The following is an 18,675-nucleotide window of genomic DNA, read 5'->3' on the forward strand; positions in this document are numbered from 1 at the left end:
CCAGCGCCCCGGCAGGCACTGTGGGGGGCAGGCCCTGGGAAGAGACATCTCAGAGCCAGAAGCCAGCTTCAGCACAATTTAACTTTTTTTAATGCGAGAAAAAAAAGTCATGTCTTCAGTTGCTTTTTCTCTCCACGGTCAAGTGTGGTTAAGCCACTGAAACTTCAACAGTGAATTCCCGGCGAGGCAGCCGCCTCCATCCTCCTGATACTGTGTGGGGTGGGGGCCGAGGCCCGCTACAAGTAACGAGGCCAGTTCCTGGGGACGCGGACCCAGTGGGGGCCTAGAGAGCAGCACTAGGAGGGTGGGCCGGGTCAGAGGTCGGAGTGAAGCAGTCCCTAAGACCCCCGAGGGTGTGCCAGTGGGAAGCCGGCTGCCCTCGCCACAGGGCCTCTGCGATCACAGCCCTGGAGGCCAACCACTGGCCCGCAGGAATGTCCACTGGCCCCGGTGGGCTCGGGTTTCCCGCTACTCAGCCTAGGGGGCGCCATTCTAATGGCGTCCAAGTGGAGCCCTCCTCAGGAGGAAGGCAGGTGGGAGAGGGTAGGGGCTGGACGGTCCCGGGTCTCTGTCTGGCCGCCAGACCCGGGCTGGGGCACCGAGCCCCACTAGGTTCCTGAGGACCCGCCGCCCACCAAAGTGGGGCAGGGAGGTGCCAGAATGTTCCAGGGAAGTGAGAGGATGAAGCAGGGAATGCCGCCTCTGGGGTCTCCAGTGGGGTGTGCTCCGCACGCACCCCACCTCCCATGGCTCCTGACTGGAGTGTGGGGAAGGAGACAAAACTCACAGCTTCTGAACAAGTGGCTGGGAAGTTACCGGAAAATTCAGTCAAATACGAAAAGGGTTACTTGATAGAAGAAAAACTAGCTTACGTATTTCTCTGGAAGACTTTCTCCACCCCATGCCCCCTGCGCCCCTGGACTCCCCACAAAAAGGGGAGCAGGCCTGGCTTCTGTGATGCCACATCGGGGGATGCGGGAGCAAGGGCAGGGCCTGTGGCCAGGGCACCTCGGGAAGGGAAGGAGGGAGGCACAGAACCAACCGAATCTGCGAGAGGCGGCAGAGGCCAGGCTGGGCGGGGAGGGGGCCATGGCCTGACTCAGCCTGAGAAAACAGGGACCCTGCGTCCCTGTCTGCAGAGGCCACAGCTGCAGGAGGGGCGAGCCAGGCAACTCCCCGCCTCGGGAGGACAGAGGCCCTGCGTGCGCGGGGCTGCCAGACAGAGAGGAGGCAAGAAAGAACGCTGCCTCTAACGTTATATATTAAAAATATCCATAGTTCTTATGCACAAAATTCCGTCATTCACATGTGAGTATCACCCCTGCCTCCCCAGGAGCAGCCTTAAGAGAAAGATGGTGGTTTTCCTTTGCAAGCTGTGGAAACAGCACTCAGTCTTTATGGTCTTGGGAACTGCGGGCTACCCCCCACCAAGTCTCCGCCTGGCCGGGCACTGGGTGCCGGAGTCTGGCGGCGGGGCACTCACTCGTGCCTCCGCTTGGAGGGCGGGACCAGGTGCGGAGGCAGGTCGGCGGGCAGCTCGTGGCCCTCCAGCTTGACTTTGATGAGGTGGTTGGCCAGGGCGAACTCCTCGTCGTCCAGCAGCCCGTCCCGGTCCACGTCGGCCAGCTTCCAGATCTTCCCCAGCACAGTGTTGGGGAGCTTGGACTTTACCATCTCCTTCTTGGCGTTGGCGCCCGTGATCTTGCCGTTCACGGGCGACAGCGTGTAGAAGATCTCATCGTAGGTGGGCTTGTCCTTGCCCACCACCCACTCGACATCGTCGATGCCCTCACCGGCCCCCTCGCCATAGCCGTGCCCAAAGGGCCCATTCATGGTGCCGTCGAAGGCACCGCCCTTCACGACCTGGGCGGGCATCAGGGACTCCTCCTGGCGCACCATCACCATTAGCCGGGCGATGTCGTTGGCCAGCATGTCGTCCACTGTGTCCAGCAGCTTGGGCTTCAGGGCCTGGAATTTGCTGAAGTCCTGGGTCTGCAGGAGCTCCTGTCGGGGCAGGGGAGGGCGGACAGGCCTGGGTCAGGCCCTCCTGGGCTCTGGTGCCACAGGTGCAGCAAAGGGTTCCCCAGGGAAAAGAGCTGGCTCCACCTCATGGCCCAGCCACTTCAATCCTGGCTCCCCTATCTCTTAAGTCGGAGGTAAAAACAGTCCCCTCCTAGCAGGGCTGAGGCAAGAACTGGGAGGAGGCTGGGGTGCCTGGCACAGCCCCGTCCTCTCCCTACCCCTCTGGGTGAGTCACCACATTCCCCTGCGAGGTGTCACGGCCCGGGTCCACCTCTCCCGGGTCAGCTTCCGATTGGGTGGGGTGCTGCTTCCACTTTGGGAGGCCCCACCCCGTGGAGCCGGGGTTCCCTCCAGAATCACCTTCCCGGTGCCCCGAGCCGTCTGCATTCCGATCCCCACCAGCCCGCTCCCAGGGCACCGGGGGCGGCTGTACCTGCATCTTGCGGAGGTTGGGGAAGTCACCGGGGGAGATCTGATGCTCCCGCTCAATCTTCTGGTAGATCTCGCCCAGGTTGTTCACCAGCTCTTTCTTCTTGCTCTCCTTCCCGAAGACATTGGGCATCTCCTTCTTGAGGGAGCTGATGATATACGCGTGGACCTGTGAAGACAGGGAAGGGGCGGAGTTAGGTGCTTCCTGGACACCTTCTCAGGGCGTTTCCTGATCAAGTGATGCCCAGCAGGATCATCAGGACTGCCTCGGGATGACTAAGGATTAGAAAACTCCCACAAGGATATTCTCAGATGTTTCAGGCTTTATCTAACTCAGTACCTTAGTTGGGTATATCTAACATAGATCCTGCCAATTAGGGTGGCACATCCTTCCCTTCCCTACAGCGGGCAATAATGCTAGCAGCCTGTCAAGCACAGCCCTCCAATCCCATGGCCTTGCCAAGCAGCGTCCAGCTAGGAGGGCTGCAGCCAGCCAACTTTACGCCCTCTTCTCCCAGACCTGCCAACTCCACCCTGAAAAACCCTTCCACTAGCCTGACCCTGTCTTCCCTGCAGGGTTGAAACCTGGCTGAGAACTGCCCGAGGGAAGCAGGTTGGTCACAGGGTCACAGTCACAGCTTTGCTCATTACAGGCTGGCAGAGACTGAGCAACTCAGTCCAGGAAAAGGAAACAGTCTCACAACAGCAGGTGCAGGACAAGACTGGAGAGGCTGGGGCTTTCCAGGCAGGGTGACTCAATGTGCCGAGGGCCACGCCATTACACACCATCTCTGCAGATGAACAAGCAGGGGCCCAAAGCCTGCCCCTCGTTCTGTCCTGAGGCTGAGCAAGAACCCTGCAGGAGTGGGGCTGGATGGCAGGCTGGGACTGGGGGCGGGGGCAGGGGGGGCGGGGAGCGGGGCAGCGGTGGCGTGGTCCTTTCCTGTGACCAAGCAGAAGTTGGACTGGAAACAGGAGGCCAGCACTCCCCTCCATTCACCGCTCTCTTCCTCAGCTCAGGACACCACTTGTCCCTTGAGGCCAGGAGCCACTTACATGGATGTTCTAATGGGTTCCTTTCTCAGAACCAGCTCACCATCAGGAAGGTTCCAGAAATGAGACAGCTAGAGAACCGAGCAGCCCCGAGTCCTGTAGGGCGGGGTTCTCTTAGCCCAGCCCTGAGTCCTCCAGGGCAGGGTTCTCCCTCTTTACTAAGCATATAGCAGGTCACAGGAGACTGTGTCCAAATGCAGATTCCGGTTCAATAGGGCAGAGGTGAGGCCTAGAAACCTATGCTTCCAGCAAGCTCCAGTCTACTGGTCCTGGGGCACTCTGGGTAACCAGGGTGGAGACACACCAAGAGGTGAAGGATGAAGGGTCACTGCCCATTATTTGGGACAGGGAGTACTCAGAGCTACCTGAATTCAGGCCTCAAGACAGTGGGTGTCCTGAGTCACTGTTTGGCCCACAACAGAGTGCCAAAGCCTCTGGGCTGCACACAGGCAGTCGGCTCCACGGGGGCAGGAGCACTGCCTGGGGGGGGTGCCCGGCTCTCCCAGGACAGGGCTTGCCCCTGGAGATGCTCATGATGCGGCATTATTCAAAATCATATGTCCTAAGAGGATATGCCATTGATCCCGTGGTAAAGAGTCCGCCTGCCAAAGCAGGAGACTCGAGGGACATGGTTTCCATCCCTGGGGTGGGAAGATCCCTTGGAGAAGGAAATGGCAACCTACTCTAGTCTTCTTGCCTAGGATATTCCACGGACAGAGGAGCACAGGGGGCAACAGTCCATGGGGTCGCGAAGAGCCGGACACGACTGAGCGTGTGAGCACAGACACACAGGGAACATGCTCTGCTCCTCGATGCCTGAAGGGCCCACTGGCAGCATTAACCTTCCCTTTCCAGACACTGGAGGCTTGTGCAGCGCTCGGCCAGGCGCTGAGGCTCCGAACTCGAGCAATTCAGATGCTGTGCGCAGACGCCAGCAGGCCCTGAGCTTCCATGGAGGGCAGGGATGGTTTGCAAGGCCTCTGGGGCGGAGGCCACCCAGTGGCTTCCCTGGGCCCGCAGGCCTGCGCCCCAATTCTCCACGAACTACCTCCTGTTCCAGCTGAAGCATCACTTCCGGCCCGGGTCCCCCCAGTCTGGTCCACCCTCCTCAGGACAGCTCCCCAGCCACCTGCTTGGTAGCAACCAAGATGATACAAATAAACCGTGCTTTCTTTTCATCCTCTGCTTTCCCCTGTGCGGCGGACAGATGCTGGGAGGCTGGGAACCTGGCAGTTCCCACTGCATCCCCGCACGTGCTGCAGGCCCTCAGTGCTTGGCAGGCCTGGGGGGCCAGCCGATGAGGCCTCGAGCGGCTCCCCACCCATGCTCCGCTCCCCACCCATGCTCCACTCCCCAGGCCGCCCCTCGGTAGAGTGGCATCTTCTTGTTTTGATGTTTATGTGTTAAAAGGAATCTCAGTGAGGAAGAGGTTGTACCCATGGGTGCACAAGAGGACAGATTCAGACGAGGCATGGCACAGCGTGGCCAACGAGTGCAGGGCTGGGTCTGGGGCACCCAGTCCCAGGGCCCCGAACTGACACCCCAGAGCGCCCTGGCCCGCGGCCGCCCGCCCCACAGTCTACCTTGGCCAGCCGCGCCCTCTTGATTAGGTCATTGAGCTTCCTGAGGGCAGCGTTTCGGGGCAGAGACTGGATGTCTTTGAAGAGGTCCTGCTCCTCAGCCTCGAAGAGCTTGCGGTTGTCGGGGATGAGGAGCGGGTGGGACCAGAAGGAGCCGATGTACACCCGGACCACCTCGGGGGTGTTGATGATCTTTCCCAGGGACCACATGAGGGCCCCGTAGACCCGCATCAGCTGCTGCGTCTCAATCTGGTCGGCCTTGTTCAGCACCACACGGATCTTGTCCTCGTGGTTCTTGAGGGCCTTGATGACCTCTGAGAACTCGTCAGAGATGTCCAGCTTGTGGGCGTCAAAGAGCAGGATGATACGGTCCACCCGCTCGGCAAACCACTCGAGGACGGCCGCAAAGTCATACCCTGCCGGAAGAGAAAGGGTGGGTCAGGGGCCCTGGGGGTCTGATGGCTCTCATCTCTGAGTTGGCCTGGCACTTCTTACCCTAAGTTTCCAGAAGGGACTCCTGTGGACAGCACAGCACCCTGCGGGCAGCAGGTCAGTCAGGCACCCCCTACTTCCATACCCACCATGGTAGCGCCCTCACCCATGCAGCATATGGCACTGAGAGGTGCTTTACAAACAAATAACGGAAAATGAAAGTCACTCAGTCGTGTCCAACTCTTTGCGACCCCATGGACTATACAGTCCATGGAATTCTCCAGGCCAGAATACTGGAGTGGGCAGCTTTTCCCTTCTCCAGGGGATCTTCCCAACCCAGGGATCAAACCCAGGTCTCCCGCAATGCAGGCGGATTCTTTACCGGCTGAGTCACAAGGGAAGCCCATAATAATGGAATAGGGGAAAAAAAAATGGAATACAAAAAAATAAAGCCCAAATAATGGAAAGAAACTCATGAAGTCCAAGTCCTAAAGTGGGAACAACTATGGCAAAAGCGAGGAGGAGAGCGAGCGGCACAGTTCAGCACCAGGCGGTGAGGGCAGACTTGGGCGCTCCCAGCTGGGCGCCCCTGATGGCAGCCACAGGTAAGAGCAGGAAGACCTGCCGCTGCCGCTTGTCCAGGGCTCCATGCTGGGCTCCTGTGCTTCAGGAGCGCCATGCATTCTCTACAGCAGGGGTTGGCAAGCTACAGCGCAGGGGCCGGATGTGGCCCTCCACCTGTTTCATAAAGTTTATCGGAACGCAGCCTGCTCACCTGTACTGCCTCTGGCTGTTTTTGCGCTATGACAGCGGGGTTTGGCTGTGGCAGAGACCACGAGGCCTGGAAAGCCAGTGATTTTGAACACTCTGACCCTAAGAGAAAATATTTGCTGACCCTTGCTCTATAAACCTATGAAGTGCTGCAAACCACTTCCCCCTCTAAAGTGAATCGGCTGGACTAAGCCCCAGCTCCCGACTCTATTCTGTGCTGTTTCCCAGCAACAATTAAGGCTGTCGGTCTGCGGCTGCACTGCTGACAGAACCGTCTGGTTTCAGCTCAATTCCCGGTCCCCCAGCTTCAGACTGAATTTCCCAGCCTCTCTGCTGCAGAAACGAACAAGCCACGAAAAGGTGCACCAGCCCTTTTTCCTCGTCTCCCTCCCTGAGGCCTGGAATGCAGGTGTGAGGACAGGAGCTGGAATACCTACCGTGGGTTCAGGACTATCGTATTTCACACAAACTATCAGATGCTTCATTGAAGCCAATGGATCTGTGAGTCTCTGCAATAGTGGTTTAATTGTAACACATTTTTACAATTATGCCACCTCAAAATGCTTCTACCTGTACTGTCCCCAGAAAAAATAAAAATTCTGCTTACCTTTTAGGAATACTAAGGAGTGGTAGGAAGACCATGGAAACAAGGGCTCAAGAGTCTTTGGGAAGCTTGGGTCCCAGCACTCGAGCCGCCACTATCTGCGTGACTCTGGGCAAGTCCCCTTGTTCCTCACCTGCTGGCCAGAAGCTACCCCTCCTAGGATACCTCCTAGGAACCACTGTGTCCTTCCCAGAGTACAGTCACGCCCCTGAGAAGGTGCCAGAGAAAGCACTCCTGTACAGAAGGGCCTGGGACACTGCCCAGAAACAGGCCAAAAACCAGCCCCCTCTACTGCAGACCTGCACCCACACTCCCCACCCCAACCAGGCTGGGATTTAAACAGGCCTTCTCCAGACAGCAAGGAGCAGAAGAGGAGCAGGCAGAGGGGGAGAGCAAAGGAAAGGACCAAGTGTCAACAAAAGGCCCAGAGTGGCTCACGGTGCCACAGAGAGGGCATCCTCCCTGCTTTCTTGTAAGACGTGGGCTGAGCCGTCCCGCCAAGCCTCCCAGGCTGAACGTGAGTCCAGCCTTGCAGGCCGCCTCCCCTCCAGCCAGAACACTCCCCCGGGGCGGGGGATGCTTTAAGATAAACCGGGCCGTGTGGGGCGTGCCAGCGGTGAAGCTATGCCTGGTTAGACAAACATTCCGGGTGCCCGGCCCCCAGTTCAAATGGGCTCCAGGGTTGTCTGCCTGCCCAAAGCAGCAGCCACGCAGGCCTCTGCATCTGGACATGCAGAGACAACGCAGGCCTTTAGTAAGAAAGCCCTGGAGTTCACTCCCAGCTCAGGCCACTGACTCTGTGACCCGAAATTCTTAACTTCTGAGTACACTTTTTTTTATCTGTAACAGTCAAAGTACAATTCCTTCTCCTAAGTTCACAGGGAGGACTACATGGACTCCCAGCACAGGCCCCGGCACCGAATGCCGGTCGGGTAGGCTCAGGCCGGGGAGAGGCGGCAGGGCCCCCGAACGAGGTTCTGAGTCACTGGGGTGCGTCACTGATCAGGAACCAAGGGCGACACACCAGTCAGCCTGGCTCAAAGGCCAGAGGCCGGCGCTGGTCCTTGTGGGAAGACGCCGAAACTCAGGGAAACCCCAAACGCACGGCTTCCGTCGACTTAGCACGCAGCCTGGCCAGGGCAACCTGTTCCACCACAGGACAGGGTGGGAACCAGGACGCTCTGATGGGAGGCTCCGCCCACCGGCCGCCTCCAGATTTTGAACAGCGGGGGAGGGAGGCGGAGTCGGGGACAGCAAAGCCCCTGTGAGTGTGAACTTGAGCCTGGGCAGGGGAGCCATCAGCCTTCCAGGGGCCGTGCAGATGAAGGAACGGCCAGGCTACCAGATTCCCTGCACTCAGAGGGTGTAGGAAGGCAGAGGGTGAGGGCCCGGTCGCTCCCCCGCCCGCCACCACCAGGCTGCGGGCTCCAAAGTACAAGGTCCCCAGGGCCCTGGAGGAGCAGAGAGCGGGCCAGCCCCAGCCTCGTGGCCACCGCCTTTTATGGCCGGCTCTGGGAACAAGCAGGTCAGTGCTGAGAAGGCGATGACTCAGGACTGAAGGGCTGCTCCCTCTCGGCAAAAATGAGGCCCCACTTCTCGCCTCGGCACATTGTTCGTCCTCAGACCACCACAAGTCCAAACGACCCGAGTCCCACAGCTGGGGAGGCGGTGATGCCAAAAACGAGCTGCTGGGAGAGAGGCGCCCTGATGGGCTGGGCTCGAGGCCCAGTTAGCTTTGGCCTGGGACTCAGGACGGCATGCAGGGAGCTGAGATCACCCCCGGACTCCACGCAGCTTGGCCTCACTCCTCCAGTCCCCCAGTGGTGGGGGGTGGGGGGATCTGATTGGGGGAGAGGAGGAAGAGAGAGAAAGCAGGAGGAGGAAGACGAGAGGAGGAGGAGGAATCGCCTCTGAATGAGGCACCAGGTCCACCAGCCCCACCCAGAGTGAGCGTGGCCTTGCCTGCAAACCCAGCTACTCGCCAACATCTCAAGTTGGAGCCAACAGAGCGAAGAAGCCCATTTTTTTGCAGGTGAATGAAATTTCCTGTTTATATGGAAAGTGCTCACACTTTTGGTGAGAGAGACCGGGTGGCTGGCCAAGCACGCTTACAGGTCACGCACAGGGTCTCAATGCTCAGACTCGAGAGACGTCATCGCAGGTGGAGGACCACGTCCTACCATGTGGCTGCGGCCACGGCAGGGGTCCCCAACACCTCAGCCTGTGTGTCTCCACGGGCACCGAGGGCTGGACCGACCCACATCAGGGATGCTGAGAGCAGCGACTGAGTCTGCGTTCTGTGCCAAGGGGCTCAGCGGGAGGTGACAAGTCCTGGGACCAGGGACATGTCCAGAGAGGAGCCCTCCACCCCCAACACTGCCCCAAGCACTGAGCTCCAGGCTCTGGGACATCCTAGAGGTCAGCCTTGGCGGCAGGATCGGGCCTAACACACGGCAACCCCAGCAGAAGCAGGAAGGCGCCCAGTGAGGAGGACACCATGCTCCACACACTGCTGTGGACACCGTGCTGCAGCCTCGTGCATCTCAGGAGGACGGTCACGGGGGTGCTGACACCCACAAAGGACACAGAACACACAGCCAAAGGTTTGAGCTGGAAAGAAAGGGCTGAGCCTGCAGTGTGAGTAAACGCCATGCTGATAAGAGACAAGCTTGGCTCAGGAAGTTCCGGGACCTTGAAGACATTATGAAATGATGAAACAAGCTGGTCACGGGGGATGATTCCACCGGTATGAAGTGCCTCGAGTCAAACTCACAGAAAGAGGAATGGTGGGGGCCAGGGGCTGGAGATGGGGAGGGGAGCTGTACTTTAATGAAGACAGAGTTTCCCCTTGGGAAGAGGAAGAAACTTATGGAGGAGAAAGATGGTGGTGGTATTTGTACAACAATGGGAACGTACTTAAAGCCACTGACCTGTGCATTTAAAATATGGTTGAAATGGTAAACCGTATGCTATGCATGTTTCAGACTTCCTATAGCTCAGACAGTAAAGAATGTGCCTGCAGTGCGGGAGATCAGGGTCTGATCCCTGGGTCAGGAAGATCCCCTGGAGAAGGGAATGGCAACCCACTCCAGTATTCTTGCCTGGAGAATTCCATGGACAGACAATCGGGTGGCAGAGTCAGACACGACTGAGTGACTGACACTTTAATGCATATTTTACATGGGTCATATAGACAGGAGGCCCCAGCCTGCCCCTCTGGCCTTGGCCCCGTCCCCAGCGAGCCTCCTGCAGGTCCCAGCTGCTCCAGGGGTTCTGCCCCTGTGGCGCTGCCTCCCTCCTGATGGGGTCTGCCTTCCAGTCAAGAGTCTCGCTCCCCACCCTCTAGCACAGAGAAGAGGGAAGAGTTGGGATTCAGCCTCGCCCCAGCCCAGCATCCTCCAAACACAGGTAGTTCCAGTAGCTGGGGGGGGGGAAGCTGCTTCAGCTATTCCAGAAGTTTCTAGAACGCAAACAATAGAGGGTTTGTCTCCAGTCGATTTTTGTTTCCTGCCATTCAAGCTGCGTGGGCCTCGGCGTTTCTTGCCACAGCTCCCATCACACATGCTTAACCCGCGCTGGGGCCCGGAGGAAGGGGTGCAGGAGGACACGAGAGATTAAAGAGCAAAGAGTATACACCGTGAGGACTTGTTCAGAGTTCCCTGGGGCTACAGATCCTAAGGGAAGGGCACAGAGGCTGGGAGAACGGGTCCAAGAAAAGAAACTGAGAAACCGGGACTTCCCTGGTCCAGTGGTTAAGACTCGGCACTCCCACTGCGGGGGCAGCGGTTTGATCCCTGGTCACGGTACTAAGACCCCACGTGCCTTGAGAACTGAGAAATTAAAATCAGCACTCTGCGCGAACCTTTACAGCAGCTTTATTCAAAACTGCTCCAAACCAGAAACGCAGATGCCCTTCAACAGGGAAGATAGATGACAAGTTACAGTACATCCATAGCCCAGGATGCAGTAGCTACAAAAAGGAATGAACTACAGGCTCTCAAAGACGGATGAGCCTCAAAAGCACATGCTAAGTCCAAGAATACAGACACTAAAGGCTTCGTTCTGTATGATTCTGTCTATGACTTTCTGGAAAGGCACGACCTTGGGGCAAAGATCAGTGGTTGCCTGACGCGGGATGTGGATGCGGGACTACAAAGGCATGCGGGGAGCTTCCTGGGGGCGATGGAAACTCTGTGTCTTGGTCATGGCAGCAGTGGCTGTACAACTGCTGCCTTGGCTGAACTTTATCCTGTGTAACAGACCTCAGTAAATCCGGCCTAGAAATAAGCAACAAAGAACGGAGGAGGGGGCAGGGGGTGGGGAGAGGGTGGATGGACTCTGGAATCAGGCCTGGACCTTCTACTCTCTGAGCTTCCGTTTTTTCACCTGCAACCTGAAGGTGGCAAGTTTTGCTGAGACTGTGAGTGAGTGAGTGCCTGACCCGTCCTAAGCGCTCCGTAAATGTTTGCAATCTCTTACTCACAGGATTTGTATTTTGGGCCCAAGAAGCTCAAATTCCGACGGCTGTGTGGGCAACGACTTCTAATGTGTGAAGAATGCCTCGTACCCCAAATATAAACTGAGTATTTGCAGGCAGCTGCCCGGGAACAGGTGGGGCTCCAGCATGGGCTGGTCCCACTCCCCCACGGGCAGAGCGGCCAAAAGCTGGACAGAGGCGGGGGGCGGGGGGTGGGGGGGGTAGTGAGAGGAAGGCCCTGAGGAGGTAGCTGTGCTGAAGCCAGGCCCCCAGAGGAGGTCCTGGAGTCTGAAGGGAAATCCCTGCTGAGTCAGTGCTTCCCCTCCTCCAGCCTCCTCGGGATGTTCTTCAGAGAAAGGCCTTCCTCATCACAGTCTGGGAATCCCTGGGTTTTTCACTGTATTTTTATTCAGCTGACATTTGTGGAACACTGAATTGGGCAGCGGGCACTAGGGCAAAAGCTTAACACTTGCAAATTCCTGTGACCGCTGACGAGAACCCGGAGGCTGGTGCTGCTCTCCCTGCTCTATCAACACGGCTCCCGGGGGCGCAGCACCTGCCTAGGGCCCCAGCAGGGATGCAGTACTCGGCCTCTCACGAGGCTTCAAGGCAGGCTCATGGAGCCGTTCTACGGGCAACAGAAAACCTGGTGAGCTTTCGGGGCCAGGGCCTCTCAGGAGAGGGCAGCAGGAAAGGCCACCTGTGGTCAGGGGGCGGGGCAGGCGAGGGATGGCTCCTGAGCTTAGATAGAGCCTGGGATCCAGGGACAGTTAGCAGGGAGCAAGTGAGAACCCAGCCTTAGCCAGGGCTCCCAGGTCCCATCCATGGACAGCTGGGGGTGGGGGCAGATTTCTAGCTGGAGGCAGAGAATAGGGAGCCAAAAAAAAATCTCAGCATTGCTGTTCAAAGCCCTGAGCCTCAGGCCCATTTCTGGACTTGGAATCTGGTCTCAGGCGGGGAGAGAAACAGGGTAGACCCTGCGCATTCCGGGGAGCTGAGCCCGGCACAGCAGGGCCCAGGGCTTGTCAGAGCCATGCTCTCAGAGCTCCTCAGCCCAGAGTGCCGGCCTCCCGCACACTGAAGCCTCTGCTGGGTTCGAATCCCAGTGCCAGCACGTGCTGGCCCATGTCCTCTTAGGCTGCTTAATGGTGCTAAGCCTCCGTTTCCTCATCTGAAGAGCAGCGACTTCCTGAGAGGCAGCTGCTGCAGCCGGCGAGTGGTGCTGGTTCCTAGCACAGAGGTCAAGCAGAAAGCAGACACTGGCCGGCCAAGCTCCATGCCCTAATGCAACTCAAAACGACTGGTCCCTGCTGACTCGACTCCCACGGACAGGGGAGGGGCGGCGGGGGAGGCACAGCTCAGCTCCCAGCCTCGCCATGACAGTGGCAGGGCCACCCTGGCCGGCCCCTGCTTCCACCGAGCGCCTCCCTCCGCTGCCCACGGAGGACCGGCGTGGGAAGACCCGCTCCTGTCCAGGCCCTGCCTGACTGTGCGGGCAGCCAGCAGCCTGGGAGCCCTGGGCACCAGCCCCGCGGGCCCCATGTGCCCTCTGGAATGCCTTGTATTAGTCACAGGGGCAGCACCCGAGAATGAATGCTGGCCTCGCAGGTCACCTTTGTCCGCTGACATGAGAGCACTTTATCTTGAGGCACTCAGGAGATTAGCACAAGGGGGTGGGGGGCAGCCCAAGACCCCCAGAGGCCCCTACTCTTCCCTGCAGGACTTCTCAGGCGTCTCCTGCAGGGCCTGGGCTGGGTCCTGACCGCTTTGGGCCTGCTCGGGCCGCACCTCTTATCTCCCCACCCAGTACTTCCTGCACACACTAGGCACCGTTCAGAAAGGGGAAAAGTCAGGAGGGGCCAGGCCAACAGGGTGGGAACTGGAGGTAAATGCAATAAGTGACACCAACTGTAGCCTCCAGAAGGCTGCTCGACTTCCAGGGAATGAGGTCAGCAGACCACAGAAACGCCTGCCGCCTGCCCGGGACCCACGTGTGCTGTGGACCCGATTTTTCTGAGAGGGAAACACCTGCTTTCCACCCTGTCAGCACTGGGAGCAAGGGGTGGCCACCGGGGAGCCTGGAACGCACTGCCCTTCCCTAACTTCCTCTGCCGGGGGACATGGACCTTTGCGGTGACAGATGAATGGGGTCTCCAAGGAGAAGCCAACCACTGTCGTGTCCACCTGGAGGACACCACCCCGGAGGCCACACCCAGCACATCCAAGAGGTCCAGTCTGATGGCCCTTCTCCACTGATAAAACGCTGACCCCAAACGTAACCCGCAGTAAATCCCAACTTGGTAACTTTTAGTGCGCGCTAACTCGCTTCAGTCGTGTCTGACTTCGTGCGACCCCATGGACTATAGCCCCGCAGCCTCCTCTGTCCATGGGAGTATCCAGGCAAGAACACTGGAGTCGGTTGCCACGCCCTCCTCCAGGGGATCTTCCTGACCCAAGGATCGAACCCATGTCTCTTAAGTCTCCTGCATTGGCAGGCGGGTTCTTTACCACTAGTGTCACGTGGGAAGCCCACAACTTTTAGTAGAATACTTTAAGACCGCTAGAGTTATGGAGGGAAAGAAACAGTGGATAAAATTAGCTGGATCCCTCACAGGAGAACAGCCCTCCTTCAATCAAAGTGATGCACTTATCTGTAAGCCAACCTCCTCCTTCCTGCCCATGATGGGGAAATACAGCAGTCTCCTGCTAGCGTCTTCCTCCAAGTATCTGCCATGTGCATGGATACCAGGTGGGCTGGGGAGGCCTGGTCCCCAGTGACACGCACGCCGCCGGACTGCAGAGCACGCTGAGGCCCCGCTCGGTGCCTGTCCTGCAGCCAGCAAGTCCGGACACCACTGCCCACCTTCCTACGGATGGGGTGAGGAAGCAGAGGGAAGGGGAGCAGGGGAGGAAAACACCCCCTGCAGGCAGCGCCAGGGCACCCTGTGCAGCTCGACAGACACCCGGGGGACTTCCTCGGTGGTCCAGTGGCTAAGGCTCTGCGCTCCTAACGCAGGGGCCCGAGTTTGATCCCTGCTCAGGGAACTAGAGCTCACATGCCGCAAGAAGACCTCGCATGCCCCAGCGAAGACTGAAGAGCCTGCGTACTGCAACTGGGGATCCGGCATGGCCAAACAAATAAATATTGGAAAAAAACGAGAGAGAGGCAGATACACCCAACTCCTCAGTCAGCTGAGCTCTGAGGCCCCTGCCTGAAGTTTCAAAAACTGCCCAGCAGGGGAATTTCACAGCACTGGTGGAAAACTTTCTGAGTTCCCTTTTAGGAGACAACAGGGGCCACAAGAACCCCAAATGCTTTTCCTTAAATACCTTAACTTCCAGCTCTGAAGGTTATAAGAGGTGGCGCTTGGGGAGGATGTGTGTGTGCGTGCCAAGTCACTTTAGTCATGTCCAACTTTGAGCCACCCTATGGACTGTAGCCACCAGCCTCCTCTGTCCATGGGATTCTCCAGGCCAGAATACTGAAGTGGGTTGTCATGCCCTCCTCCAGGGGATCTTCTCGACCCAGGGATCAAACCTGTGTCTCTTGCGGCTACCTGCACTACAGGAGGATTCTTTACTGTAGAGGCACTGGGGAAGCCCTTTTTATGAGCTATTATTACCCCTTATCCAAAGATGCATTCACATCAACTGACCAATCTGACCTGACAGCCCCCAGTCAGGAGACCCCCTCCCTGCCTACTCCCCCAGGCCATTAAAGACAGAACTCTACAGAGTCTCAAAGAAAGTTCCCCCAGGGTAGCTCAGTCCTGGAAGGAGATGGAGAAGAAATTCCCTTTTGTGGGTCTCTCTCTTTAAGAGTAACTTAATCAGATACTCAAGGCTTGTTTTGGCAAATGACAACAGCCTTGTTTATCGGGCATTTCTTACAACCAGGCTGGAGCAACAACAGCAGTAAGAAAGAAAGAACTGGCCCTGGCCACTTTCAAAGAGGCCCCCAAATCTGCTCTTTTGAACCCCTAGATGTGTGACTATCATCAGGGGTGGAAAACCTAAAAGTTCAGGCCAGATGGAGAGATAAGAGCAGTTTCAGCATGTTCTGATGCAATCCTATATCGACAGGGGCCCACAAGCCAGGAAAAAAGAGCAGCAGCAGGCTTTCTCGGCACTGAAAACAGGGCCCCCACCCCCTCACAGACACAATGCCTCCCAAATCTCAGGCTGCTGGCTTCTGCTGTGAAGCTCACTAATGCCAGGTGGCCTACTGGGGAAGGGGGAGAGACAGGAGAGGTCTGCGAGTTAATGATAAACAAATCTGGCCACTTGTCCTCAACCCCCTCTGAGGCTGATTCTGTTTCACTTTTACATTTGCAGCTGCAGGCTCTGCTCCGAGCTGGCCCCCATGCTCCTCCCAGAAAGCATTCAAACCCAGAGGCTCCCCTCCCTTCCACAGAAAAAGGCAGCAGCAGAAATATAACCCAGGTCAGGCACATCCTGAACCAGATGTTTAGAAAAGCCTGGTGAAGTTGAGACAGGAGTTTAGACAACTAAAATGGGCCTGGTACACTAATATTCAGCATGCAAACCTTACCACCATGCACGGCACCCAGGGAGGCTGCTGATGAACAGTATTTAAGCAAATTTAAACATGTTTCCACAGCCCAAAATGTTTAACAGATCCCTGCCAGCTTCTCCTTTTGGCTCGCTCTTTCAAGTCAAACTGTTCTCTCACAGTCCTGCTGGACTCGCTAGGAATTTATCCACCTCTGGGAGGCAAAGCTTTCAAACTAAGGTGAACGAGCCCCAGGGGAACCAGAGGCTCATTGAGAGCAGCAATGCTGACCAGGGTACCTGGACCTCACAGCCAGCCAGGATCCTGCCCTCCTTTCCAGAAGGCCCCAGAGGCTGGGAAACTTGAAAACCACATACAGTTGGCTGTCGTCTTACCCTGACAACGCCTATAACCTCAGCAGAGGGAGCCGCCATGCAGATAGCAAGGCTGATGGGAAAAGCGTTCTCACTCAGGCTGGGAGAGCCTTGGGCAGCCTCTGGGCTGTGTCCCTGGCATCAGATGGAAGTTGTCTGATGACACCGGGCGCCCCAGGCTGTGCCAGAGCTTGCTTACCTCTGCTGATGCGCTGCTTCTCTCCAGACAGGATCCCCGGCGTGTCAATGATGCTTATGCTGTCCAGGACCGGGTTGGGCAGCTGGGCGCACATGAACCTGCACGAGAGCAAGAGCCCGGAAGAGCGCGGTCAAGATTCGGTATCGCTGCTCCGGGTGAAACAGCAGTGATTTCTGTACTCCCCTCATCTCTGCCTCTGGCTTCCCTTTCAGAAGCAAGGAACCTAAAGGAGGTTTCTCTAATGTCTTAAGTTTCCAGGGGTGGGAACCCCTGACGGTTCAGTGTGGAGGATGCTGCACTTCCACTGCAGGAGGCACAGGTTCAACCCCTGGTAGGGGAACTAAGATCCTGCATACCGTGTGGCCAGAAAAAAAGTTTCCGGGATGGCCAACAGATTGCTTGTATTAACTGGGAATCCAACCAGCAGGCTCCAACTGACCCACATCAGCACTTCCCTCACTGAGCTCTTCCCCCCACAGTTCGAGAGTTCAACTTCCAAGTTGCTGATGTGTTAGCGAAAACTGCACACACAAGCTTCAGTCACCATTCAAACCCAGAAAGAAGGCAAAGAGTGACAACTGGGACCTTGGAATTGCATATTAAGATTTTCAGCCACCTGGCTAAACTTCCACACGCCGAGAGAGATGGTCCTTTCCTATACCTGCTGGGGCCAGCCCTCCCTTCCACCCAGCTGCTTGGGTGAAAGGACTGCGGTGGGCAGCCAGCGACAGCCGGGGACCACACAGGCTGGTGGATGGTGGGGCAGGGAAGCACAGACACCAAATTCTCTGAAAGTCGAAGCAGATCAGGGAAGAATGAAGCCAGAGAGTCGCGGGCGAGGGCTCAGCTCTGTGTACCTGAGTTCCCACCGAGCTCAGAACAGCCCAGAACTGTCCCATCTGATACCAGAGATTCTTGACTAGACACAGAGAAGTCCTCTAAACACTTCTCTAGACAAGGTACTGCGAGCAAAGAAAATACTGGCCCATTGTCTAGGAATCTGAGGAGATTAGCTTCTCCCTGAGGCCCCATCCCAAGGGACCGCAGCCCACAGGCCAGGGGCGGCTGGCCGGGGGCAAGAGGTGCTGCCTGCAGGTACAACCGAGCAGAAGCAGCTGACTCTCAGGATGAAGAAAGCTTGGGCCTCATCCTCACCGTGCCAGCAGCAGAGCACATATGCTGTAAATAAACGCACGACCTGGTGCTCCTGCCAGGGAAGGAGTCAGCGGAGAGAAAACCAAAACGGGAGGATTTTCAGCTGGCTCTGAGAAGCAACACACGTAAAACGGCCTTGTCAAGAGCCTAGCCAGTAAGTTGACATCTGTACGGATCAGGTGCGCTGCAAAGCCCGGGGAGTGAGGCCAAAAACACGAAAGGGAGCGGGCAGTGTAGACGTGTCCCATCCCATTTTCTCACCAACAAGGACGTGCTGATTTCATCTCGAGCTACAAGTACCAGTTACAAGTACCCGGGCTGCACCCTGGCTCTGATTTGAGTCTTAGAGCAGCCACTCAGGGGGAAGAGGCCGGAAAGTCAAGTCCATGACTCAATGAGTCTCTTTAAGGGTGCGGGAGAGGCTGTGTCAGCCAGTGAAGAGCCCCCTTTGTGTGCCCCGGCTAGCCGGCGGCGCTGGTGTACTACGCGGGCTGACACGGCTCGGGCCTCGGCTCCAGCGCAAACCCACATCCCCACCCGCGGCTGACGAACCCCTTCCGGTGAGGTCGCTAGTGTTCTGGGACCCTCTGGCGATGAAGCGGTGGCAGAAGGAGATAAAAGCGTGGCTCTGGGGTCCTGCGGCACCAGCACAGACAGTCAGGGTGCCTCTCTTCGACCCGCATTCCTGAACCGCTGGTTTTTTATTTTTTTTTTCAACGAGAAGCAGCAGGAGGAGGTAACTGGCTGCACAAAGGCAGACAATCGGCCCTGCAAGGGCGCTGCATTAACTTGCTCGGTGGTGAACTCGTCAACGGCTGGGCTCCCTGAGCAGCGGTTTCCTGAACGAGATGATGTCTAAGATCCCTTCCAGCTCCAAAACTTTAGGTCTCCAAATTCAGAAAAGAGGTCATACATCCACTTCTCCTTACAAAAAAGGTCTGCTCTCACAATCAACAGTGGACACCTAAGGCCAGCAGAAGGAGATACAACTCCTTTCTTCTAGCCTCCCACATTTCTCTGGGACAGCAGACCTAAGAGTGCTCGGAATTCCCAGCCTGGCAGGGAA

General features: G+C 57.3%; 1 protein-coding gene across 2 annotated transcripts in view; it reads right to left on the reverse strand.

The window, feature by feature from the left end:
• Nucleotides 1–67: 67 nt before the first annotated feature.
• Nucleotides 68–18,675, reverse strand: part of EHD1 (EH domain containing 1) — a 32,837-nt gene continuing 14,229 nt past the window's right edge. The window contains exons 3-6 of one of the 2 annotated variants that reach the window (XM_059882851.1): nucleotides 16,455–16,552; nucleotides 5,088–5,500; nucleotides 2,456–2,620; nucleotides 68–2,004 (exon numbers count right to left, since the gene is read on the reverse strand). In XM_059882851.1, coding sequence (XP_059738834.1) covers nucleotides 1,480–2,004; nucleotides 2,456–2,620; nucleotides 5,088–5,500; nucleotides 16,455–16,552 — 1,201 coding nt within the window. In that variant the 3' untranslated portion in view covers nucleotides 68–1,479. 2 annotated transcript variants of the gene reach the window in all.

This window comes from Bos taurus, chromosome 29 (genome assembly GCF_002263795.3).
Source record: "Bos taurus isolate L1 Dominette 01449 registration number 42190680 breed Hereford chromosome 29, ARS-UCD2.0, whole genome shotgun sequence".
NCBI classification, from domain to species: domain Eukaryota; kingdom Metazoa; phylum Chordata; class Mammalia; order Artiodactyla; family Bovidae; genus Bos; species Bos taurus.